Genomic DNA, 27,335 nt, shown 5'->3' on the forward strand with positions numbered 1-27,335 from the left:
GTTCTTTTTTTAATTCTTCAAGCTCTGTCAAGTTGGTTGTTGATCATTGCTAGACAGCAATTTTCAAGTCTTGCCATAGATGTTCAAGATGATTTAAGTCAAAACTGTAACTAGGCCCACCATGAACATTCAATTTCATATTGGCAAGTAATTGGCCTTGCGTTTTAGTTTATTGTCCTGCTGAAATGTGAATTAATCTCCCAGTGTCTGTTGGAAAGCAGACTGAACCAGGTTTTGCTCTAGGACTTTGCCTGTACATAGCACTATTCATTTTATTTTTATCCTAGTCCTTGCCAATAACAAGCATACCCATAACATGATGCAGCCACCACCATGCTTGAAAATATGAAGACTGGTACTCAGTGATGTGTTGTGTTGGATTTGCCCCAAACATAATGCTTTGTATCAGTGGTGTAAAGTACTTAAGTAAAAATACTTTTTGGTGTATCTGTACTTTACTATTTATACTTGTGACACTTTTACTCCAGTACATTCCGAAATAAAATAATGTACTTTTTATTCCATACATTTTCCCTGACACCCAAAAGTTACATTTCGAATGTTTAGCAGGACAGGAAAATGATCTAATTCACACACTTATCAAGAGAACATCCCTGGTCATCCCTACTGCCTCTGATCTGGAGGACTCACTTATTAACACAAATGCTTCGTTTGTAAATTATGTCTGAGTGTTGGAGTGTGCACCTAGCTATCAGTAAATTTAAAAAACAAGAAAATTGTGCTGTCTGGTTTGCTTAATATAAGGAATGTTAAATGATTTATATTTTTACTTTTTATACTTAAGTATATTTTAGCAATAACATTTACTTTTGATCTTAAGTATATTTAAAACCAAATACTTTTTAACTTTTACTCAAGTAGTATTTTCCCGTGTGACTTTCACTTTTACTTGAGTCATTTTCTATAAAAGTATGATAGATGGGTACTTTTTACACCACTGCTTTGTATTCAGGGCAAAAAATTAATTTCTTAGCCAAATTTGTTGCAGTATTACTTTAGTGCCTAATTGCAAACAGGATGATTGTTTTGGAATATTTGTATTCTGTAAAGGCTTCATTCTTTTCACTCTGTCATTTAGGTTAGTATTGTGGAGTAACTACAATGTTGTTGATCCATCCTCAGTTCTCCTATTACAGCCATTTAACTCTGTAACTGGTTTAAAATCACCATTGGCCTCATGGTGAAATCCCTGTGCGGTTTCCTTCCTCTCAGGCAACTGAGTTAGGAAGGTCGTCTGTATCTTTGTAGTGACTGGGTGTATTGATACACCAAGTGTAATTAATAACTTTACCATGCCCAAAGGGATATTCAGCGTCTGCTTTTTTTTTTACCCATCTACCAATGCCTTTGCGAGGTCTTTGTCGTTGAATCTGTACTTGCAATTCACTGCCCAACTGAGGGACCTTACAGATAACTGTAGGTGTGGGGTACAGTGATGAGGTAGTCATTCAAAAATCATGTTAAACACTATTATTGTACACAGAGTGAGTCCATGCAACTTATTATTTAATGTGTTAAGCACATTTTTACTCCTGAAAGTATTTAGGCTTGGCATAACAAAGGGATTAAATACTTATTCTCTCAAGACATTTCAGATTTTCACTTTTTATTCATTTGTAAACATTTGTAAAAACATAATTCCACTTTGACATTATGGGGTATTGTGAGTAGGTCAGTGACACAAAATAATTTAAAAAAAAATGTTTTCAGGCTGTAACACAATGTGGATAAACTCAAGGGGTGTGAATACTTTCTGAAGGCACTGTATGCCTATCTGTTATTGGACAGGCCTCAATTTAATTGAGATCATCTGTATAAATGAATAAATAAAATAAATGAGTTGTGTCAAATCTTCAATTTGAGCCTGAAAAGAAGTGTTTCACAACAGTTCATGTTGAGCCATAGGCCTAATGTGAACCAGAATCTGGGTATACAGATGTTGAATATGGCGATTCTCCTATAAGTCCATGAAGCAGCCATACAACTTGCCATTCACCAGCTTTTCAAGAGTAATAATATTTGGTACTTACCAAAGAATGAGTTTCGCTGAGCAGTGATCATCATTACTGGTATCAGCCGGTATGTACTTTTAAAAAAAAGTCTAAATGAAAAGTTACATACAACCAAAAAAATGCCTTGTCTGTTAAGAATCTAGCCGATGTATTGTTTTTGACTACATGCGCCAATAAAATCCCTCATTAAGGCGCCCACACAGGCCCATTTTTTCCCCCTTCAGGTCACCATTATTAGCCAGTTTTGGCAACAAAAATAATAACAAAATAAGACGGGCCCACCATGCAAAACATATATATAAAAAATGGACCAGCCCATCTGGCATTTATCCGAGATGACAGATGTCCAGTCCACCCCCTGTTTAGAGAGATTCTTTCCAAACAAAAGTTGCATGTAACTTTCTATTTAGAATTTTTTTGGAAGTGAAGTTACACACCGGCAATAAAGATCATAGTTGTTCAGCGAAACGCCATTCTTTTGGTAAATATCGAAAGTATTTTGACATAATTAAGATTGAAAAAATGGTAAATTGACAGTCAGTTTAAAGGATAATCGCCATATTCAACGTCTCCTCTAAACTCATATTCTGGTTCGGCGTTTAACGTTAGTAACGTAATCATCTTTTTAAGAAATTAAAATATCCGGAACCTGTTTGAAACATTAATTAATAATCGTACATTTTAAAAAGTAGAGAGAATTTTTTTTAGCAACAATCTACCATTTTAGTAGTTTACAAATACTAGCGAATTTACATTTGGCTAACATTAACGTTACTGACGGTTAGCTAACGTTACCGTTATAACGACACCGACGCTAGCTAAAAATTAACGTTAGTTAACTAGCTTATATGAAAAGTACCTTGCTATGGACCTCAGACATATCATAGCGACTTTCTAATAAATCACTCGTTGCGGATTCTCCCCACCACTGGTATGGAGTGAGTTACACACACACAAATACTCTGGAAAAATGTGTGAAAATATCGGCTACAAAGTTAGCTAGTTAGCTTCTGTAGCTTTTGAACCAAAATAGGAAGCTCGAGGGCATTCTTTTTTTGAGCGTGAGCTGCCTCATGAAATGGAACTACTGGCCTCCAATGACCTCATATACCAGCAAGCCAAACTTTATTCATTTTCCCAATTACTTGACAATAGGGTCACTTTTTAAAATATATATATTTTTAAATATAGCTAATTTAAGTCACAGCTCTAGTTCTACACTGAACAAAAATATAGACGGAACATGAAAAATGCTGAAATAAACAATCCCAGATATGTTTCATATTCACAAAAAGCTTTTTTTTCCCCCTCAAATTTTGTGCACAATTTTGTTTACATCTCTGTTGGTGAGCATTTCTCCTTTGCCAAGATAATTCATCCCCCTGACAGGTGTGGCATATCAAGAAGCCGATTAAACGCCATTATCATAGGGGTGGCAGGTAGCCTAGTGGTTAGAGCATTGAACTAGTAACCAAAAGGTTGCAAGATTCGAATCCCCAACCTGACAAGGTAAAAATCTGCTGTTCTGCTCCTGAACAAGGCAGTTAACCCACTGTTCTCCTGAACAAGGCAGTTAACCCACTGTTCTCCTGAACAAGGCAGTTAACCCACTGTTCCCCTGAACAAGGCAGTTAACCCACTGTTCCCCTGAACAAGGCAGTTAACCCACTGTTCCCCTGAACAAGGCAGTTAACCCACTGTTCCCCTGAGCAAGGCAGTTAACCCACTGTTCACCTGAACAAGGCAGTTAACCCACTGTTCACCTGAACAAGGCCCACTGTTCCCCTGAACAAGGCAGTTAACCCACTGTTCCCCTGAACAAGGCAGTTAACCCACTGTTCCCCTGAACAAGGCAGTTAACCCACTGTTCACCTGAACAAGGCAGTTAACCCACTGTTCCCCTGAACAAGGCAGTTAACCCACTGTTCCCCTGAACAAGGCAGTTAACCCACTGTTCCCCTGAACAAGGCAGTTAACCCACTGTTCCCCTGAACAAGGCAGTTAACCCACTGTTCCCCTGAACAAGGCAGTTAACCCACTGTTCCCCTGAACAAGGCAGTTAACCCACTGTTCCCCTGAACAAGGCAGTTAACCCACTGTTCCCCTGAACAAGGCAGTTAAACCACTATTCCTAGGCCGCCATTGAAAATAAAATGTTGATCTTAACTGACTTGCCTAGTTAAATAAAGATATATAAAAAAACATTACACAGGTACACCTTGTGCTGAGGACAATAGAAGGACACTCTAAAATGTTCAGTTTTGTCACACAACACAATGCCACAGATGTCTCAAGTTTTGAGGGAGTGTACAATTGACATGCAAATGCCATGTTAATTTCTCTACCATAAGCCGCCTCTAAAGTCGTTGTAGAGAATTTTTCCCAGCGGCCTCACAACCGCAGATCACGTGTATGTCGTCATGTGAGCGAGTGGTTTGCTGATGTCAACGTTGGGAACAGAGTGCCCCATGGTGGCGGTGGGGTTATGGTATATGCAGGCATAAGCTACGGACAACAAACACAATTGCATTTTATCGATGGCAATTTGAATGCACGGAGATACCGTGACGAGATCCTGAGACCCATTGTTGTGCCATTCATCTGCTGCCATCACCTCATGTTTCGGCATGATAATGCACGGCCCTTTGTCACAAGGATCTGTACTCAATTCCTGGAAGCTGAAAATGTCCCAGTTCTTCCATGGCCTGCATACTCACCAGACATGTCACCCATTGAGCATGTTTGGGATGCTCTGGATCAACGTGTATGACAGCGTGTTCCAGTTCACACCAATATTCAGCAACTTCGCGCAGCCATTGAAGAGGAGTGGCGACAACATTCCACAAGCCACAATCAACCGTCTGATCAACACTATGCAAAGGAGATGTGTCATGAGGCAAATGGTGGTCACACCAGATACTGACTGGTTTTCTGATCCACGCCCCTACCTTTTTTTGTAAGGTATCTGTGATCAACAGATGCATATCTGTATTCCCAGTCATATGAAATCCATAGATTAGGCCATCATTTATTTATTTCAATTGAACTGTAACTCAGTAAAATCTTTTAAATTGTTGCATGTCACTTTAATATTTTTTGTCCAATGTAGTATGATGTTATATTAACAATGTAATATGATGTTATATTAACAATGTAATATGATGTTATATTAACAATGTAATATGATGTTATATTAACAATGTAGTATGATGTTATATTAACAATGTAATATGATGTTATATTAACAATGTAATATGATGTTATATTAACAATGTAATATGATGTTATATTAACAATGTAATATGATGTTATATTAACAATGTAGTATGATGTTATATTAACAATGTAATATGATGTTATATTAACAATGTAATATGATGTTATATTAACAATGTAATATGATGTTATATATTAACAATGTAATATGATGTTATATTAACAATGTAATATGATGTTATATTAACAATGTAATATGATGTTATATTAACAATGTAGTATGATGTTATATTAACAATGTAATATGATGTTATATTAACAATGTAATATGATGTTATATTAACAATGTAATATGATGTTATATTAACAATGTAATATGATGTTATATTAACAATGTAATATGATGTTATATTAACAATGTAATATGATGTTATATTAACAATGTAATATGATGTTATATTAACAATGTAATATGATGTTATATTAACAATGTAATATGATGTTATATTAACAATGTAGTATGATGTTATATTAACAATGTAATATGATGTTATATTAACAATGTAATATGATGTTATATTAACAATGTAATATTATGTTATATTAACAATGTAGTATGATGTTATATTAACAATGTAATATGATGTTATATTAACAATGTAATATGATGTTATATTAACAATGTAATATGATGTTATATTAACAATGTAATATGATGTTATATTAACAATGTAATATGATGTTATATTAACAATGTAGTATGATGTTATATTAACAATGTAATATGATGTTATATTAACAATGTAATATGATGTTATATTAACAATGTAATATGATGTTATATTAACAATGTAATATGATGTTATATTAACAATGTAATATGATGTTATATTAACAATGTAATATGATGTTATATTAACAATGTAATATGATGTTATATTAACAATGTAATATGATGTTATATTAACAATGTAATATGATGTTATATTAACAATGTAATATGATGTTATATTAACAATGTAATATGATGTTATATTAACAATGTAATATGATGTTATATTAACAATGTAATATGATGTTATATTAACAATGTAATATGATGTTATATTAACAATGTAATATGATGTTATATTAACAATGTAATATGATGTTATATTAACAATGTAATATGATGTTATATTAACAATGTAATATGATGTTATATTAACAATGTAGTATGATGTTATATTAACAATGTAATATGATGTTATATTAACAATGTAGTATGATGTTATATTAACAATGTAATATGATGTTATATTAACAATGTAATATGATGTTATATTAACAATGTAATATGATGTTATATTAACAATGTAGTATGATGTTATATTAACAATGTAGTATGATGTTATATTAACAATGTAATATGATGTTATATTAACAATGTAATATGATGTTATATTAACAATGTAATATGATGTTATATTAACAATGTAATATGATGTTATATTAACAATGTAATATGATGTTATATTAACAATGTAATATGATGTTATATTAACAATGTAATATGATGTTATATTAACAATGTAATATGATGTTATATTAACAATGTAATATGATGTTATATTAACAATGTAATATGATGTTATATTAACAATGTAATATGATGTTATATTAACAATGTAATATGATGTTATATTAACAATGTAATATGATGTTATATTAACAATGTAGTATGATGTTATATTAACAATGTAATATGATGTTATATTAACAATGTAGTATGATGTTATATTAACAATGTAATATGATGTTATATTAACAATGTAGTATGATGTTATATTAACAATGTAATATGATGTTATATTAACAATGTAATATGATGTTATATTAACAATGTAATATGATGTTATATTAACAATGTAATATGATGTTATATTAACAATGTAATATGATGTTATATTAACAATGTAATATGATGTTATATTAACAATGTAATATGATGTTATATTAACAATGTAGTATGATGTTATATTAACAATGTAATATGATGTTATATTAACAATGTAATATGATGTTATATTAACAATGTAATATGATGTTATATTAACAATGTAGTATGATGTTATATTAACAATGTAATATGATGTTATATTAACAATGTAATATGATGTTATATTAACAATGTAATATGATGTTATATTAACAATGTAATATGATGTTATATTAACAATGTAATATGATGTTATATTAACAATGTAATATGATGTTATATTAACAATGTAATATGATGTTATATTAACAATGTAATATGATGTTATATTAACAATGTAATATGATGTTATATTAACAATGTAATATGATGTTATATTAACAATGTAATATGATGTTATATTAACAATGTAATATGATGTTATATTAACAATGTAGTATGATGTTATATTAACAATGTAATATGATGTTATATTAACAATGTAATATGATGTTATATTAACAATGTAATATGATGTTATATTAACAATGTAATATGATGTTATATTAACAATGTAATATGATGTTATATTAACAATGTAATATGATGTTATATTAACAATGTAATATGATGTTATATTAACAATGTAGTATGATGTTATATTAACAATGTAATATGATGTTATATTAACAATGTAATATGATGTTATATTAACAATGTAATATGATGTTATATTAACAATGTAATATGATGTTATATTAACAATGTAATATGATGTTATATTAACAATGTAATATGATGTTATATTAACAATGTAGTATGTTATATAATATAAATTGTAGGACATGTAGTATGTTATGAATTACAATTCGTATGATATGTTACGGATTGCAGTTCATACAATATATTACGAATTTGCAATATGTATAATATAATACGAACTCCAATTTGTTGTTTCGAATGTTAGCTAGGTGGCTAATGCTAAAGTTAGCTAGGTCGGTAATGTTAGCTAGGCTAGGGTTAAGGTTAGGGTTAGGTTAAAGGGTTAAGTTTAGGGTTAGCTCACATGCTAAGTAGGTGCAAAGTTAGCTAAAATGCTAATGATGTCCAGAACACACACGCGCGCACTCACATCCTCACTCGCTCACTCTCTCGTTCTATCTCACTCTCTGCTTTCATTTTCTAATCCTTCTCTCGCTCTCTCTCCACCTTTACGCTGTTTCTGTGTATCAGGATGGACTTGGGTTGCAGCAGCCAATATCCGCTGGCAGCACTGTACTTTTTGTTTTTGCCTTAAGTAACCTACAGTAACCTAACGTAATGTAGCATATCCTACTAAATGGAGTGTCATGAATTTTAGTAGGCTTGGACGGTATCCAGATTGTCATACCTTCATGCTGACCTTGTGCCATAATGGGATATTTGGTAATACCGGCACTAAACACAACGGGTGCTATTTTCTAACGCTACTAACTCCGAAGGTTAGCAATGCTAACAAGTACATGTAAAATCTCATAGAGAATGCTAACTAAATGCTAACGAGCGCATTGTGAAATGTTATACTGTCTATGAAATAAACTATTTGCAAGACAGACATCCCAGCTCATAAACTTATACAAGTAACAAAAAAATGCTACTCACAATTTGCTGCACACACATAACAAATATTAGACAGCAAGGTTCTTGTTCCACAAGGGGATTCTCTGCTGTTACAAAGCAAAAGCTTGATTTTCAAGATGCTAACCGCTTAGCTAGATAGCTAACTAGCTACTAAATTAGCAAACCACATGCACAACTGCAGAGCATTTAGCACATTTTAGACAGTTAACTTAATAGTTATAATATATCTAGCTGGCAAACATCTAGTTGTGAATTCCATACTGTAATTAGATCACCAGGCGCATGCTGCACAACAGTGAGTGAGTGACTCACAAGGCTCCGGTCTCTCCATCGTTGTCTGCTTGTAAACAAACACCACTTGACTGGGGACTACCAGTAAGCTTGATAATGAAACATTATGTGACAGGTGAAATTAAGGACCTATGATATTCTTTATCTCCTGCACAAGTTGATTGCAGGTATTGACCTAAAAAGTAACTACAAATATTTAAAAAATAATAATAATTAAACTTTGAAGAAATAATGTAGTTTCAATGGTATTGACGGTATTGGAAAAAGCATCCGTGGCAACAGCTCAGACACGAGACGGACGGTCAGATCCATAAGTATTTGTACAGTGACACAATTTGCATAATTTTGGCTCTGTACCCTAACACAATGGATTTGAAAGGAAACAATCAAAATATGCTTTAAGTGTAGACTTTCATCTTTAATTTAAGGGTTTTGTCAAACTTAATGTATGAACGTGTAGGAATTACAATCATTTGTATACATAGCCCCCCAATTTTAGGGGCTCAAACGTAATTGAACAAACTAACATAATCATGCATTAAATTGTGAGTTTTAAAATCAGTCAAAATCCTTTGCAGTCATTGACTGCCTGAAGTCATAGACATCACCAGATGCTGGGTTTGTTCCCTGGTGATGCCCTGCCAGGCTTTTACTGCAGCTGTGTCAGTTCCTGCTTGTTTTTGGGGGTGTTTTGCCTCTAGCAAGTGAAATGCAAGCTCAATTGGATTCAGGTCAGGTGATTGACTTGGCATTGCAGAACATTCCACTTCTTTGCCTTAAAGAAAGTATTGGGTTACTTTCGCAGTATGCTTCGGGTCATTGGCCATCTGCACTGTGAGGTGTCGTCCAATGAGTTTTGAAGCAAATGGCTGAATCTGAGCAGATAATATACAGTGGCTTGTGAGAGTATTCACCCCCCTTGTAATTGTCCTATTTTGTTGCCTTACAACCTGGAATTAAAATAGATTTTTTGGTGGTTTGTATCATTTGATTTACACAACAACCCTACCACTTTGAAGATGCAAAATATTTTTTATTGTGAAACAAACAAGGAATAAGACAAAAAAAACTGAAAACTTGAGTGTGCATACCTATTCACCCCCCCAAAGTCAATACTTTGTAGAGCCACCTTTTGCAGCAATTACAGCTACAAGTCTCTTGGGGTATGTCTCTATGAGCTTGGCACATCTAGCCACTGGGATTTTTGCCATGCTTCAAGGAAAAACTGCTCCAGCTGCTTCAAGTTGGATGGGTTTCTCTGGTGAACAGCAATCTTTATGTCATACCACAGATTCTCAATTGGATTGAGGTCTGGGCTTTGACTAGGCCATACCAAGACATTTAAATGTTTCCGCTTAAACCACTCGAGTGTTACTTTAGCAGTATGCTTAGGGCCATTGTCCTGCTGGAAGGTGAACCTCCATCGTGGTCTCAAATGTCTGGATGAGTGAAACAAGTTTCCCTCAAGAATTTCCCTATATTTAGCACCATCCATCATTCTTTCAATTCTGACCAGTTTCCCAGTCCCTGCCGATGGAAAAACATCCCCACAGCATGATGCTGCCATCACTATACTTCACTGGGGATGGAGTTCTCGGGGTGATGAGAGGTGTTGGGTTTGTGCCAGACATAGCGTTTTCCTTGATGGCCAAAAATGACAAATTTAGTCTCATCTGACCAGAGTGCCTTCTTCCATATGTTTGGGGAGTCTCCCACATGCCTTTTGGCGAACACCAAACGTGTTTGCTTATTTTTTTCTCGACACTCTTCCATAAAGCCCAGCTCTGTGGAGTGCACGGCTTAAAGTGATCCTATGGGCAGATACTCCAATCTCCGCCGTGGAGCTTTGCAGCTCCTTCAGGGTTATCTTTGGTCTCTTTGTTCCCTCTCTGATTAATGCCCTCCTTGCCTGGTCTGTGAGTTTTGGTGGGCGGCCCTCTCTTGGCAGGTTTGTTGTGGTGCCATATTCTTTCCATTTTTAATAATAGATTTAATGGTGTTCGGTGGGATGTTCAAAGTTTCAGATATATATTTTTTATAACCTAACCCTGATCCGTACTTCTCCACAACTTTGTTCTTGACCTGTTTGGAGAGCTCCTTGGTCTTCATGCTGCCACTTGCTTGGTGGTGCTTCTTGCTTAGTGGTGTTGCAGACTCTGGGGCCTTTCAAAACAGGTGTATATATACTGAGATCGTGTGACCGATCATGTAACACTTAGATTGCACACAGGTGGACTTTATTTAACTAATTATGTGACTTCTGAAGGTAATTGGTTGCACCAGGTCTTATTTAGGGGCTTCTTAGCAAAGGGGGTGAAAACAAATGCACACACCAGTTTTCCTTTTTTAATTTGTTTTTAAACAAGTCATTTTTGTTAATTTCACTTCACCAATTTGGACTATTGTGTGTATGTCCATTACATGAAATCCAAATAAAAATCCATTTAAATTACAGGTTGAAATGCAACAAAATAGGAAAAACACCAAGGGGGATGGATACTTTTGCAAGGCACTGTAGCCCTAAACACTTCAGAATTCATCCTGCTGCTTTTGTCAGCAGTCACATCCTCAATAAATACAAGGGAACCAGTTCCACTGGCAGCCATACATGCCCACCTCATAACACCACCTCCTCCATGCTTCACAGATGAGGTGGTATGAGGTGGTATCATGAACAGTTCCTTCCCTTCTCCATACTCTTCTCTCCCCATCATTCTGGTACAGGTTGATCTTTGTCTCATCTGTCTATAGGATGTTGTTCCAGAACGATACAGGCTTTTTAAGATGTTGTTTGGCAAACTATAATCTGGTCTTCCTGTTTTTTTTTTTTTTACCAATGGTTTACAGTCTTGTGGTAAACCCTCTGTATTTACTGTGGTGAAGTCTTCTCTTGGTTGTTGACTTTGACACAGATACAGCTGCCTCCTGGAGGGTGTTATTGATCTGGCCGACTGTTGTGAAGGGGTTTTTCTTCACCAGGGAAATAATTATTCTGTCCACAGTTGTTTTCCGTGGTCTTCCGGGCCTTTTGGTGTTCCTGAGCTCACCAGTGTGTTCTTTCTTTTTAAGGATGTACCAAATACAGTGGGGCAAAAAATTATTTAGTCAGCCACCAATTGTGCAAGTTCTCCCACTTAAAAAGATGATAGAGGCCTGTAATTTTCATCATAGGTACACTTCAACTATGACAGACAAAATTATTTAAAAAATCCAGAAAATCACATTGTAGGATTTTTAATGAATTTATTTGCAAATTATGGTGGAAAATAAGTATTTGGTCACTTACAAACAAGCAAGATTTCTGGCTCTCACAGACCTGTAACTCCTCTGTCCTCCACTTGTTACCTGTATTAATGGCACCTGTTTGAACTTGTTATCAGTATAGAAGACACCTGTCCACAACCTCAAACAGTCACACTCCAAACTCCACTATGGCCAAGACCAAAGAGCTGTCAAAGGACACCAGAAACAAAATTGTAGACCTGCATCAGGCTGGGAAGACTGAATCTGCAATAGGTAAGCAGCTTGGTTTGAAGAAATCAACTGTGGGAGCAATTATTAGGAAATGGAAGACATACAAGACCACTGATAATCTCCCTCGATCTGGGGCTCCACGCAAGATCTCACCCCGTGGGGTCAAAATGATCACAAGAACGGTGAGCAAAAATTCCAGAACCACACGGGGGGACCTAGTGAATTACCTGCAGAGAGCTGGGACCAAAGTAACAAAGCCTACCATCAGTAACACACTACGCCGCCAGGGACTCAAATCCTGCAGTGCCAGACGTGTCCCCCTGCTTAAGCCAATACATGTCCAGGCCTGTCTGAAGTTTGCTAGAGAGCATTTGTATGATCCAGAAGAAGATTGGGAGAATGTCATATGGTCAGATGAAACCAAAATATAACTTTTTGGTAAAAACTAAACTCGTCGTGTTTGGAGGACAAAGAATGCTGAGTTGCATCCAAAGAACACCATACCTACTGTGAAGCATGGTGTTGGAAACATCATGCTTTGGGGCTGTTTTTCTGCAAAGGGACCAGGACGACTGATCCGTGTAAAGGAAAGAATGAATGGGGCCATGTATCATGAGATTTTGAGTGAAAACCTCCTTCCATCAGCAAGGGCATTGAAGATGAAACGTGGCTGGGTCTTTCAGCATGACAATGATCCCAAACACACCGCCCGGGCAACGAAGGAGTGGCTTCGTAAGAAGCATTTCAAGGTCCTGGAGTGGCCTAGCCAGTCTCCAGATCTCAACCCCATAGAAAATCTTTGGAGGGAGTTGAAAGTCCGTGTTGCCCAGCAACAGCCCCAAAACATCACTGCTCTAGAGGAGATCTGCATGGAGGAATGGGCCAAAATACCAGTAACGGTGTGTGAAAACCTTGTGAAGACTTACAGAAAACGTTTGACCTCTGTCATTGCCAACAAAGGGTATATAACAAAGTATTGAGATAAACTTTTGTTATTGACCAAATATTTATTTTCCACCATAATTTGAAAATAAATTCTTTAAAAATCCTACAATGTGATTTTCTGCATTTTTTTATCTCATTTTGTCTGTCATAGTTGAAGTGTACCTATGATGAAAATTACATCTTTTTAAGTGGGAGAACTTGCACAATTGGTGGCTGACTAAATACTTTTTTGCCCACTGTAGTTGATTTGGCCACACCTAATGTTTTAGCTATCACTCTGATGTGTTTGTTTAGATTGTTCAGCCGAATGATGGCTTGCTTCACTGGCAGTGACAGCTCTTTGGACTTCATATTGAGGGTTAACAGCAACAGATTCCAAATGCAAATGCCACACTTGAAATCAACTCTAGACCTTTTATCTGCTTACTTGTAAATGAACTAATGAGGCAATAACACACACCTGGCCATATAACCGCTGAGCAGTCCAATTACTTTTCCTATTCATTATTTAATTTCATTATTTTAACTCCAATATGCTGTGGTAGACAGCTAAAATAATAATAACTTGGTCAATGTCCAAATATTTATGGACCTGACTGTATATGCCTAAGTCTAAATTTTAGTAACATATAATAAGTTTTGCTCTGAGACCAGGCTGGTGCGGAATGAAGGGTTTGAAGGGCACATGGCAGGTAGTGTTAGAGAAGGGAATAAATAGGGAGTGATTTAGAGAATGGGTGGTAGAGAGAGAGAGGGATTAATTTAGGGAACGGGTGGTAGAGGGAGAGGGATTAATTTACTGAATAGGTGGTAGAGGGAGAGGGAGTGATTTAGAGAACGGGTGAGGGAAGGAATGATTTAGAGAACGGGTGAGGGAAGGAGTGATTTAGAGAACGGGTGAGGGAAGGAGTGATTTAGAGAACGGGTGAGGGAAGGAGTGATTTAGAGAACGGGTGAGGGAAGGAGTGATTTAGAGAATGGGTGAGGGAAGGAGTGATTTAGAGAACGGGTGAGGGAAGGAGTGATTTAGAGAACGGGTGAGGGAAGGAGTGATTTAGAGAACGGGTGAGGGAGGGAGTGATTTAGAGAACGGGTGAGGGAGGGAGTGATTTAGAGAACGGGTGAGGGAAGGAGTGATTTAGAGGACGGGTGAGGGAAGGAGTGATTTAGAGAACGGGTGAGGTAAGGAGTGATTTAGAGGACGGGTGAGGGAAGGAGTGATTTAGAGGACGGGTGAGGGAAGGAGTGATTTAGAGAACGGGTGAGGGAAGGAGTGATTTAGAGAACGGGTGAGGGAAGGAGTGATTTAGAGATGGGTGAGGGAAGGAGTTATTTAGAGGACGGGTGAGGGAAGGAGTGATTTAGAGAACGGGTGAGGGAAGGAGTGATTTAGAGGACGGGTGAGGAGATGTTAGCAAACTGTGACACTCTATTTTTTGTTCCATTAGCCCATTCTTTTATTTTGTAATTCAGAAGAACCTTCAGAATGGTGTGTACAAGTTTAATAAATGTCAAATACGTCCGTGGAACTCCAGACGAACTCGTCATTAGCAACGGATAAGATCCCCAAAATGTGGGAATTACCCCAGAGCGTCCGTAAATTGCTCTGGGCCTTGGAGCTAGCAAGCGAAGGCTGCAACTGAACCTTCTCAACTACGGTCTGGAGGCGAGGCAGGGAAAGGTAACATTGTGGTTTCGTCTGGGATTTATCCTGCCTGCTGCATCGGAGGGTTATTCACATTCTACCGGAATATCAAAGAGAAATTGGACTTTCACAAAGTTAACGGCTAACGAAGTTAATCATCGTTGTCCCGAGTAGTGGCTGACGTTCTAGCTAAAGTTGGGGAATGGCGGCTACACACTATAAATCTGTTGTTACGAGAAATAATTTGCCTGAGGATTTCGACGTGCTACTCAAAGCCATTCATGTCGCTAACTACAGTGAATGAAGACATGCAATCACAAATCTAATTTGCTAACTGGATGAACGAATTTGATGCAAATGCTAACAGTAACTGTAATCCATTTCTATGCCAAAGTTCAGATGTAGCTAATATGGCTGACTCGTGCCGTGAGTCAAAGACGTCTCCCCAATGGCCAAGGAGAGAAACAAATCCATTCAAGTCTCTTGTGGAAAAACGGAAATGTGGGTGACAGTGGAATCAAATCACAGCTAAGTCACAACCAAACAATTTGCCAGTTGGCATGCTAGATGCTCACCTGAAAATGCTACCTCTGGAAATGTGTTTCAACCAACTACTGAAAGGCTGTATACTCCATGCACTAACCCTTTCAACTCTGCCAACCATAGTCTCTATGCAGCGAGTACCCCTGTAGATGCTGTTTACTCCCATTACCCACACAGGATACTAGCAGCTCTGCTCTCCACTCCAGCCATGCCTCCTGTGGAAAACCCCCGCTTACAGTCGCAGGACAGCCATGGATGTACCCAACACTCTGCCCAATGAAGGTAATGAAATGTAATGATATGAAGACTAACAGTCTCGCCCCAGGTGACCAAGATCCAGTTCACATGGCAGGCAGTCCCGGCGTGTACATTATGATATCTCATCTGACAGTGAGGACGAATACGCTACTCAGAAGGAGAGGATCCCCACACTACGACCAGGTCAGTTTGATGGTTCGGGCTCATGGAAAGAGGTCTTACACCGCTTTGACAGCTGTGCTAGAGCTAATCACGGGTCAGAAAGGACAACGTCAGTCCAGCTGAGTTTCTGTTTAGTGGACGCTGCAGGGGCTGTGGTCCACAAGAAACCTAGGTCTTCCCGTTTTGGACTACTCACGCATAGTGGGGGGGAGGTGGACTCGGCAGACGGGCCAGCATCGGGGGAAGCAGCTGTCATTGAGTTGAGGCAGAGAGTGTGCAAACCAGGTGAATCACTGCATGAGATGACATTTATGAGAAAGTGTCCATTGTGTATGCAGATTGCTTTGAGGGAGAACAGGACTCCATCAGCGTGGTCTTCACTAATGCCATGGGAGACGCCGGCATTGTGCAGAAGTTACTGGAGAAGCGTTCACGCACATTGGCACAATCCTACGAGGTACGAAACCACCAAGCGAGCAGCGAACAGTGTTAACTCAACTAATGCAGTCTGGTGTGCAGACTACAAAGCGGAGAGCCAGAGCAGCTACCTCACAGGAATGTTATGGACCACAGCGAAGATGAAGGCGAGAGTTGGACGACACCACCTGTAGAGCGGAGTCAGAAACCTCCAAACGTCCAGCTTCAAGCCACACAAAACAGAGACTGGCGAGTGCAAAAATACAAATTGGAACAAAATCAGATACCACAACTGCCAAGGCATTGAAACTGAGCTGTCCATCATCAAGGAAGCCAGCTAAGCCACTGGCAGTCCCCGAATTGCCAAATTCCACCAAAAGCCAAAACACACCTGCTGTTCTCAGTGTCAAGGGCACAGGTCCCATAATGTGTATCCACCTACTAATGTACGACATGGAGGTACAGTGTCTTGCGAAAGTATTCGGCCCCCTTGAACTTTGCGACCTTTTGACACATTTCAGGCTTCAAACATAAAGATATAAAACTATATTTTTTTGTGAAGAATCAACAACAAGTGGGACACAATCATGAAGTGGAACGACATTTATTGGATATTTCAAACTTTTTTAACAAATCAAAAACTGATAAATTGGGCGTGCAAAATTATTCAGCCCCTTTACTTTCAGTGCAGCAAACTCTCTCCAGAAGTTCAGTGAGGATCTCTGAATGATCCAATGTTGACCTAAATGACTAATGATGATAAATACAATCCACCTGTGTGTAATCAAGTCTCCGTATAAATGCACCTGCACTGTGATAGTCTCAGAGGTCCGTTAAAAGCGCAGAGAGCATCATGAAGAACAAGGAACACACCAGGCAGGTCCGAGATACTGTTGTGAAGAAGTTTAAAGCCGGATTTGCATACAAAAAGATTTCCCAAGCTTTAAACATCCCAAGGAGCACTGTGCAAGCGATAATATTGAAATGGAAGGAGTATCAGACCACTGCAAATCCACCAAGACCTGGCCGTCCCTCTAAACTTTCAGCTCATACAAGGAGAAGACTGATCAGAGATGCAGCCAAGAGGCCCATGATCACTCTGGATGAACTGCAGAGATCTACAGCTGAGGTGGGAGACTCTGTCCATAGGACAACAATCAGTCGTATATTGCACAAATCTGGCCTTTATGGAAGAGTGGCAAGAAGAAAGCCATTTCTTAAAGATATCCATAAAAAGTGTTGTTTAAAGTTTGCCACAAGCCACCTGGGAGACACACCAAACATGTGGAAGAAGGTGCTCTGGTCAGATGAAACCAAAATTGAACTTTTTGGCAACAATGCAAAACGTTATGTTCGGCGTAAAAGCAACAAAGCTGAACACACCATCCCCATTGTCAAACATGGTGGTGGCAGCATCATGGTTTGGGCCTGCTTTTCTTCAGCAGGGACAGGGAAGATGGTTAAAATTGATGGGAAGATGGATGGAGCCAAATACAGGACCATTCTGGAAGAAAACCTGATGGAGTCTGCAAAAGACCTGAGACTGGGACAGAGATTTGTCTTCCAACAAGACAATGATCCAAAACATAAAGCAAAATCTACAATGGAATGGTTCAAAAATAAACATATCCTGGTGTTAGAATGGCCAAGTCAAAGTCCAGACCTGAATCCAATCGAGAATCTGTGGAAAGAACTGAAAACTGCTGTTCACAAATGCTCTCCATCCAACCTCACTGAGCTCGAGCTGTTTTGCAAGGAGGAATGGGAAAAAATGTCAGTCTCTCGATGTGTAAAACTGATAGAGACATACCCCAAGCGACTTACAGCTGTAATCGCAGCAAAAGGTGGCGCTACAAAGTATTAAGTTAAGGGGGCTGAATAATTTTGCACGCCCAATTTTTCAGTTTTTGATTTGTTAAAAACGTTTGATATATCCAATAAATGTCGTTCCACTTCATGATTGTGTCCCACTTGTTGTTGATTCTTCACAAAAAAATACAGTTTTATATCTTTATGTTTGAAGCCTGAAATGTGGCAAAAGGTCGCAAAGTTCAAGGGGGCCGAATACTTTCGCAAGGCACTATATGTGCTCTTTTGCGTGGCACGGAGATATGTGCTTCCTTGGCGCCGTTACGACACCATTCACCCAGATGTTTAAACATCCATTCCAGCTATCGACCGTCTCTGCAGGGCGTTTGGTCCTGTAAATGTCAACGTCGTCTTGGAGAAGTTCACCTGCCCATTCAGGTTGGTACCCGCACAGTGAGTGTTAACTTCATTGCTGCAGACGTGGCGACGTCCTCGAGGTCATCCATTCCTCACGAGCCTTGATTTCAGCAGCCAGAGGATTGTGCTGTTTGGGGAACAGGTTCCCTACTTCAGACCGAAGATGCATGTCGTAGCGCAGCCAGAGGATTGTGCTGTTTGGGGAACAGGTTCCCTACTTCAGACCGAAGATGCATGTCGTAGCGCAGCCAGAGGATTGTGCTGTTTGGGGAACAGGTTCCCTACTTCAGGCCGAAGATGCATGTCGTAGCGCAGCCAGAGGATTGTGCTGTTTGGGGAACAGGTTCCCTACTTCAGACCGAAGATGCATGTCGTAGCGCAGCCAGAGGATTGTACTGTTTGGGGAACAGGTTCCCTACTTCAGACCGAAGATGCATGTCGTAGCGCAGCCAGAGGATTGTGCTGTTTGGGGAACAGGTTCCCTACTTCAGACCGAAGATGCATGTCGTAGCGCAGCCAGAGGATTGTGCTGTTTGGGGAACAGGTTCCCTACTTCAGACCGAAGATGCATGTCGTAGCGCAGCCAGAGGATTGTGCTGTTTGGGGAACAGGTTCCCTACTTCAGACCGAAGATGCATGTCGTAGCGCAGCCAGAGGATTGTGCTGTTTGGGGAACAGGTTCCCTACTTCAGACCGAAGATGCATGTCGTAGCGCAGCCAGAGGATTGTGCTGTTTGGGGAACAGGTTCCCTACTTCAGACCGAAGATGCATGTCGTAGCGCAGCCAGAGGATTGTGCTGTTTGGGGAACAGGTTCCCTACTTCAGACCGAAGATGCATGTCGTAGCGCAGCCAGAGGATTGTGCTGTTTGGGGAACAGGTTCCCTACTTCAGACCGAAGATGCATGTCGTAGCGCAGCCAGAGGATTGTGCTGTTTGGGGAACAGGTTCCCTACTTCAGACCGAAGATGCATGTTGTAGCGCAGCCAGAGGATTGTGCTGTTTGGGGAACAGGTTCCCTACTTCAGACCGAAGATGCATGTCGTAGCGCAGCCAGAGGATTGTGCTGTTTGGGGAACAGGTTCCTTACTTCAGACCGAAGATGCATGTCGTAAGAATAGCACGCGCAGCCAGAGGATTGTGCTGTTTGGGGAGCAGGTTCCCTACTTCAGACTGAAGATGCATGTCGTAGCGCAGCCAGAGGATTGTGCTGTTTGGGGAACAGGTTCCTTACTTCAGACCGAAGATGCATGTCGTAAGAATAGCACGCGCAGCCAGAGGATTGTGCTGTTTGGAGAGCAGGTTCCCTACTTCAGACTGAAGATGCATGTCGTAGCGCAGCCAGAGGATTGTGCTGTTTGGGGAACTGCAGTCTGACGGCCAAGTGGAAAGATTTAATTCCACTCTACTAAAGATCTTAGCCACCACCACAGAACGTTGTCATTGGGACCGGGACCTCATGATTCCATTCTCCGTGATGGTCTATAGAGCAACAATGGACAGCTCAACTTGGTTCATTCCGAACACGATGCTCCTTGGAAGAGAAGTAACAGAGCCCATCGACCGAGCGGCTGGCTTGCCACCCGATCATGAGCACGCCAAGAACCCCTCCACAGTATGTTGCGCAGCTACGAGACAGTTTGGAACTTGCTCACCAGATTGCAAAGGAAGCGCTGGGTCAGTCTATGGAGCGTGCCAAAAAAGCAGTATGACAAAAATGTTGCGAGGACACGCGACAACGTTGGTGACACAAGTATAGTACTTAAATACAGGAACAAAGCGGGTGCGGGACAAAGTTAGGAAGTTCCTACCATCCTATGAGGATCCATACTTCATAATGACCCGGCTGGACGATTTGGTTTTCCGGATTCCAAAAAAAGTCAGAGAACAAAGGTGAAGGTTGTTCATCACGACGTACGACTCCCGCACGACTCCCGCACGACTCCCGCACGGCTCTAGACAACAGCTGGGTGTTTACACTTGCCGAAGCGTGGCAACCTGCAGAGGTCTTGTCTCCTGATCTGGATGCAGGCCTCCACGACTCTGATCTGCATCTACCCCAACCTGTTCATGGACGAACAAAACGGGTGACCGATGGTAGTGAGGAGGACGCCGAGCTCTCCTTCTGATACCACTTATTTTGTGAGTGGGTCTGCGGCACTGTTTGGAGTTCAGTCTAGTGAATGTAGCAGAATGCAACAAGTCCAAACATGGACTGTTATTCACCCTGTCTTGGGTCAAACACCCACGTGGAGGCCTCAGAGGAACTAAAGACCACCTAAAAGACTAGGTGATTGGGTGACTCTTTTGATTTTGACCTGAACTGTAACATACAAACTGTTCTGGGACGTCATTTAAAAAAAATGTTTTTTTGTTGAGCTTTGAAAATTAAAAGAACAAAACAAATTGTGACATTTTTATATTCTAGGCATTGAGACGCTGTCATGGTTCCTCCTGGCACCAGAGGGCGGCAGAGACCGCCCTAGATACTTTTATTGAACTCAGGTGTGTCTTTATTATTTCATGATTGTTTCCCCTTTAAGAGAGGTGTGTTTTCTGTTTCCCTTTGTTAGTTCTTGAATTCAGTTTCCTGTATGTTTTCCCCAGTGTGAGTTTCGAGTGCTAGTGTTTGTTGTTTTTAAGTTTTCTGTATCGTTACGTTATCCATTATTCAAGTAAAGTATTTACGTTTTTCCCAAGTCGCTGATTCCTGGTCTGGTTCATTCTCTGCTAATGGGTTCAACTCTACCACGTTGCAGACGTGAGCCATTTATGTTTTGGGAACTGTGTTATTTTGTATGGGAAGAAAGCCAGGTATTTTGGTAAACAGAAAGTAACATTCTTGAAATAGAACAGAGGATAAGATCCCCAAATGTGGGAATTACCCCAAAGCATCCTTAAATTGCTCTGGCCCCGGAGATAGCAAGTGAAAGCCTCCCCTGAGCCGTCTCGACTATGGTCTGGAGACAAGGCAGTAAGGATGTTCAGGCATAACAGTAGTTTGAAAGGCACATGGCAGGTAGAGTGTTAGAGAAGGGAATAAATAGGGAGGGAGTGATTTAGAGAAAGGGGGAGGGAGGGAGTCATTTAGAGAGGTTGAGGGAGGGATTTAGAGAAAGGTTAAGGGAAGGAGTGATTTCGAGAATGGATGAGGGAGGGAGTGATTTAGAGAAGGGGAGGGAGTGATTTAGAGAACAGGTGAGGGAGGGAGCGATTTAAAGAGAGGTTGAGTGAGAGAGTGATTTAGAGAAAGGGTGAGGGAGGGAGTGATTTAGAGAAAAGGTGAGAGAGGGAATGATTTAGAGAAAGGGTGAGGGAGGGAGTGATTTAGAGAAAGGGTGAGGGAGGGAGTGATTTAGAGAGATTGAGGGAGGGAGTGATTTAGAGAAGGGTGAGGAAGGGAGTGATTTAGAGAAAGGGAGGGGAAGGGAGTGATTTAGAGAAAGGTTGAGAGAGGGAGAGGGCGTGATTTAGAGACCTGGTGATGGAGAGAGTGATTTAGAGAAAGGATGAGGGAGGGAGTGATTTAGAGAAAGGATGAGGGAGGGAGTAATTTAGAGAAAGGGAGGGGGAGGGAGTGATTTAGAGAACTGGTGATGGAGGGAGTGATTTAGAGAACGGGTGAGGGAGGGAGTGATTTAGGGAACGGGTAAGTGAGGGAGTGATTTAGAGAACGGGTGAGGGAGGGAGTGATTTAGAGAACGGGTGAGGGAGGGGGGGATTTAGAGAAAGGTTAAGGGAGGGAGAGGGCGTGATTTAGAGAGAGGTTGAGGGAGGGAGTGTTTTAGAGAAAGGGTGAGGGAGGGAGTGATTTAGAGGAAGGGAGGGAGAGGGAGTGATTTAGAGTAAGGTAGAGGGAGGGAGTGATTTAGGGAAAGGGTGAGAGGGGGAGAGGGAGTGATTTAGAGAAAGGTTGAGGGAGGGAGAGGGAGTGATTTAGAGAACGGGTGAGGGTTGTGAGTGATTTAGAGAAAGGGAGAGGGAGGGAGAGAGATTGATTTAGAGAAAGGTAGAGAGAGGGAGTGATTTAGAGAACGGGTGAGGGAGGGAATGATTTAGAGAAAGGGGGACGGAGTGATTTAGAGAACGGGTGAGGGAGGGAGTGATTTAGAGAAAGAGGGAGGGAGGGGGGTGATTTAGAGAAGGGTTGCGAGAGGGAGTGATTTAGAGAACTGGTGAGGGAGGGAGAGGGAGTGATTTAGAGAAAGGGAGAGGGAGGGAGAGGGAGTGATTTAGAGAACGGGTGAGGAAGGGAGAGGGAGTGATTTAGAGAACGGGTGAGGGAGGGAGAGGGAGTGATTTAGAGAACGGGTGAGGGAGGGAGTGATTTAGAGGAAGGGAGGGAGAGGGAGTGATTTAGAGTAAGGTAGAGGGAGGGAGTGATTTAGGGAAAGGGTGAGAGAGGGAGAGGGAGTGATTTAGAGAAAGGTTGAGGGAGGGAGAGGGAGTGATTTAGAGAACGGGTGAGGGTTGTGAGTGATTTAGAGAAAGGGAGAGGTAGGGAGAGAGATTGATTTAGAGAAAGGTAGAGAGAGGGAGTGATTTAGAGAACGGGTGAGGGAGGGAGTGATTTAGAGAAAGGGGGACGGAGTGATTTAGAGAACGGGTGAGGGAGGGAGTGATTTAGAGAAAGAGGGAGGGAGGGGGTGATTTAGAGAAGGGTTGCGAGAGGGAGTGATTTAGAGAACTGGTGAGGGAGGGAGAGGGAGTGATTTAGAGAAAGGGAGAGGGAGGGAGAGGGAGTGATTTAGAGAACGGGTGAGGGAGGGAGAGGGAGTGATTTAGAGAACGGGTGAGGGAGGGAGTGATTTAGAGGAAGGGAGGGAGAGGGAGTGATTTAGAGTAAGGTAGAGGGAGGGAGTGATTTAGAGAAAGGGAGAGGGAGGGAGAGGGAGTGATTTAGAGAACGGGTGAGGAAGGGAGAGGGAGTGATTTAGAGAACGGGTGAGGGAGGGAGAGAGAGTGATTTAGAGAACGGGTGAGGGAGGGAGTGATTTAGAGAAAGAGGGAGGGAGGATGCTACCGCTGCTGCCAGCGGAAAATGGCTGCTGCAACCCAAGTCCATCCTGATACACAGAAACGACGTAAAGGTGGAGAGAGAGAGAGACAAGGATTAGAAAATGAGAGCAGAGAGTGAGATAGAACGAGAGAGTGACAGAGTGAGGGTGTGAGTGTCCGCGTGTGTGTTCTGGCGAAGGGGGATCTAAAGGACAGGGATACCGGGGCAGGGAGCTCGAAGCAGCGGCTACACCGAGACATGGAGGGCGAGTAAGTCCTTATCTTTTTTATTTCATACAATATTACACGAAATCAATTTAGCTTGGTCATTACATTAATCTCTGATAAACACCGATGTTACACAAGAAGGCAACCTCAGGATAGACAAAGGTACAGTCTATTGATATAGTTGAGGATAAACACCATTACGTAGTCTTGAATCAACAGTATACATCACATTCCCGATATATTCAAGCAAATATGTGATAAATATGTATATATGATTAGGGTTTACACGGGGGCTACGATATTAAACGGTGTAAAGACAGGATTCAATACCTTATTAAAGACAACACGGCTTCTAATCGAATGATAAAAACCCACTGTGAGAAATACCAGGTAATAGTCACGCAGTGGCGAGGACTTCTATTTAACCGTTAAATAAATCAGTCAATGTGTAAAATGTGTTGGAAGAAATTGACAAAATATGGCGAGTTTTGGCCAAGCTCTCATTCACAGACACAGGATCCGGTAAACCTAGGGAGGGATGTTGGCGATGGGATTTTTTTTATCAACGCGTCTCGGGTTTCATTATGATTTTTAAAGCACAACTTTATGAATGAAATGTGATTTTTCTCTCGTCCTCTTCCTCAACCCCTCCTCTCCTTCCCTTTTCTCGTCGCCCCCTCCCCCATATATCGCTCCCTCTTTCTATCCTCGCACCCACTCATCTCTCCTTTTTTTTCCAAACGATTGCATTTTTTTTCTTCGAGATATTGCACATCGGTTTAAATCACTGTGTTTTCTATTGTATTTCATTCATAAAATAAGGAATATCAGGATGTGTTAGCGAGCGAGTGCGTATAGCAGCGCAGTGTGTGATGAGCAGGCAGTAGGGGGAGAGAGGAGAACGCAATGTTTTTACAATTATTGCAACAATAATGGGAATCCTATGTAATACAAATGTAACGATATGATGCCCGTGTCTTCGCAGTTCTGTCGATCCACGGTGATGGAATTTAAAACAGTCATTCATTGTGCATCTGGCGGACTAGAGAAGGAGAGGCTTGTGTTGCGAGGTACAGGGCCTCGCTCGGATGGCGAATGGGCGCGTTCATTGATACATCTGGGAAACAATTCTTGCTCCCACCTCCCATTCGGTCATTCTCGCCTTGCCTCGATATGTCTTTCATTCCGTGCCATTTCCCCCGTGACACTTCATTACTGAGGAATAAGAGTCGTGGTCGTTCTAAAACAAACCCTGATATGGTTTATTTTTTTAAATTTTTTGTTGTTGTATAATAATATAATATTCAGTCCCAACTGTTCTGTGTTCATTGGTGCAGTCATCACATCCTAGGCGAGATTAGATTTACCTTGTTCACGTGACCGTCCATTATAAAAACCTGTCTGCTTCCGTCCTTCCTAACACTGCTATCTACGGTGGGGCTCATAGTCCTGTAGTGTGGTTCTGCTGTGTTTCTTTAGGAGTAGACCTACTGAGGTTAGGAAATATAGACAAACATAATGACTACAAATAAATACATTTAAAATGGAGGAGTGCTTTAAAAAAAAAAAAAAAAATCTTCACGTTTTGAAACATGAGAAGGATGTTGATAAAACAGTTAGGTTTCCGGGAGTGACACAGCGGTCTGAGACACTGCATCTCAGCGCTTTCACTACAGACACCCTGGTTTGAATCCAGGCTGTATCACAACCGGCCGTGAATGGGAGTCCCATAGGGCGGCGCACAATTGGCCCAGTGTTGTCTGGGTTTGGCTGGAGTAGGTCGTCATTGTAAATAAGAATTTGTTCTGAACTGACTTAAATTAAATAAAGGTGAAATATATATATTTTTAAGTGACGCTTGACATCATAGCCAGTGTCAACAGACCATAGCATGATTATGTTGTAATTTGTAACATGATTGTATGTTCTCTGCCTGTCTTTCTGTCTCTTCCTCGCTCTCTCTCTACCTGTCGCTCACTCTCTTACTGTCTCTCTCTGCCTGTCGCTCACTCTCTCTCTCTCTCTCTCTCTCTCTCTCTCTCTCTCTCTCTCTGCCTGTCGCTCACTCTCTCTCTTACTGTCTCTCTCTGCCTGTCGCTCACTCTCTCTCTCTCTCTCTCTCTCTCTCTCTCTCTCTCTCTCTCTCTCTCTCTCTCTCTCTCTCTGCCTGTTGCTCACTCTCTCTCTCTGTCTCTCTCTGCCTGTCGCTCACTCTCACTCTCTGTCTGTCTGCCTGTCTCTCTCTCTCTCTCTGCCTGTCGCTCTCTCTCTCTGCCTGTCGCTCTCTCTCTCACCGCCTGTCTATAATCTTATAATCTCTGTCTGTTGCTCTCTCTCTCTTCCTTATAATCTCTCTACCTGTCTATAATATCTCTGTCTGTCTTTCTCTCTCTCTCTCTGCCTGTCTATAATCTTTCTCTGTCGCTCTCTCTACCTTAAAATCTCTGTCTGTCTATAAACTTTATGCCCGTCGCTTTCTCTCTCTCTCTCTGTCTATAATCTCTCTCTGTCTATAATATCTCTCTCTGTTTATAACCTCTCTCTCTCTGTCTGTAATCTCTCTCTCTGTCTATAATCTCTCTGTCTATAATCTGTCTCTCGCTCTGCCTGTCTGTTGCTCTCTCTCTCTCTGTCGCTCTCTCTCTCTGTCGCTCTCCATCTTTCTGTCGCTCTCCAGCTCTCTGTCTCTAATCTCTCTGTCTATAATCTCTGTCTCCCACGCTCTCTCTCTGCCTGTCTGTTGCTCTCTCTCTCTCTCTGTCGCTCTCCATCTCTCTGTCTGTCTATATATTTCTATCTCTCTGCCTTACTATCTCTCTCTGTCTATATCTCTCTGCCTTACTCTCTTCCTTACTATCTCTCTCTCTGTCTATATCTCTCTGCCTTACTCTCTTCCTTACTATCTCTCTCTCTGTCTATATCTCTCTGCCTTACTCTCTTCCTTACTATCTCTCTCTCTGTCTATATCTCTCTGCCTTACTCTCTTCCTTACTATCTCTCTCTCTGTCTATATCTCTCTGCCTTACTCTCTTCCTTACTATCTCTCTGTATATTTCTCTATATCTCTCTGCCTTACTATCTCTCTCTGTCTATATCTCTCTGCCTTACTCTCTTCCTTACTATCTCTCTCTCTGTCTATATCTCTCTGCCTTACTCTCTTCCTTACTATCTCTCTCTCTGTCTATATCTCTCTGCCTTACTCTCTTCCTTACTATCTCTCTCTCTGTCTATATCTCTCTGCCTTACTCTCTTCCTTACTATCTCTCTGTATATTTCTCTATATCTCTCTGCCTTACTATCTCTCTCTGTCTATATCTCTCTGC

General features: G+C 40.6%; 1 protein-coding gene across 2 annotated transcripts in view; it reads left to right on the forward strand.

The window, feature by feature from the left end:
• The first annotated feature begins 2,489 nt into the window (after positions 1–2,489).
• Positions 2,490–27,335, forward strand: part of LOC139382826 (sprouty related EVH1 domain containing 3) — a 72,459-nt gene continuing 47,613 nt past the window's right edge. The window contains exon 1 of one of the 2 annotated variants that reach the window (XM_071127056.1): positions 2,490–2,514. Coding sequence is in view for 1 of the 2 variants with exons in the window: in XM_071127055.1 (XP_070983156.1) it covers positions 24,044–24,054 (11 nt within the window). In the remaining variant the exon portion in view is untranslated. Of the gene's footprint in view, positions 2,515–23,840; positions 24,055–27,335 lie in introns of those variants that run through there. The other variant, XM_071127055.1, reaches the window with a different exon arrangement.

The sequence above is a fragment of the Oncorhynchus clarkii genome, chromosome 24, assembly GCF_045791955.1.
Source record: "Oncorhynchus clarkii lewisi isolate Uvic-CL-2024 chromosome 24, UVic_Ocla_1.0, whole genome shotgun sequence".
Taxonomy (NCBI): domain Eukaryota; kingdom Metazoa; phylum Chordata; class Actinopteri; order Salmoniformes; family Salmonidae; genus Oncorhynchus; species Oncorhynchus clarkii.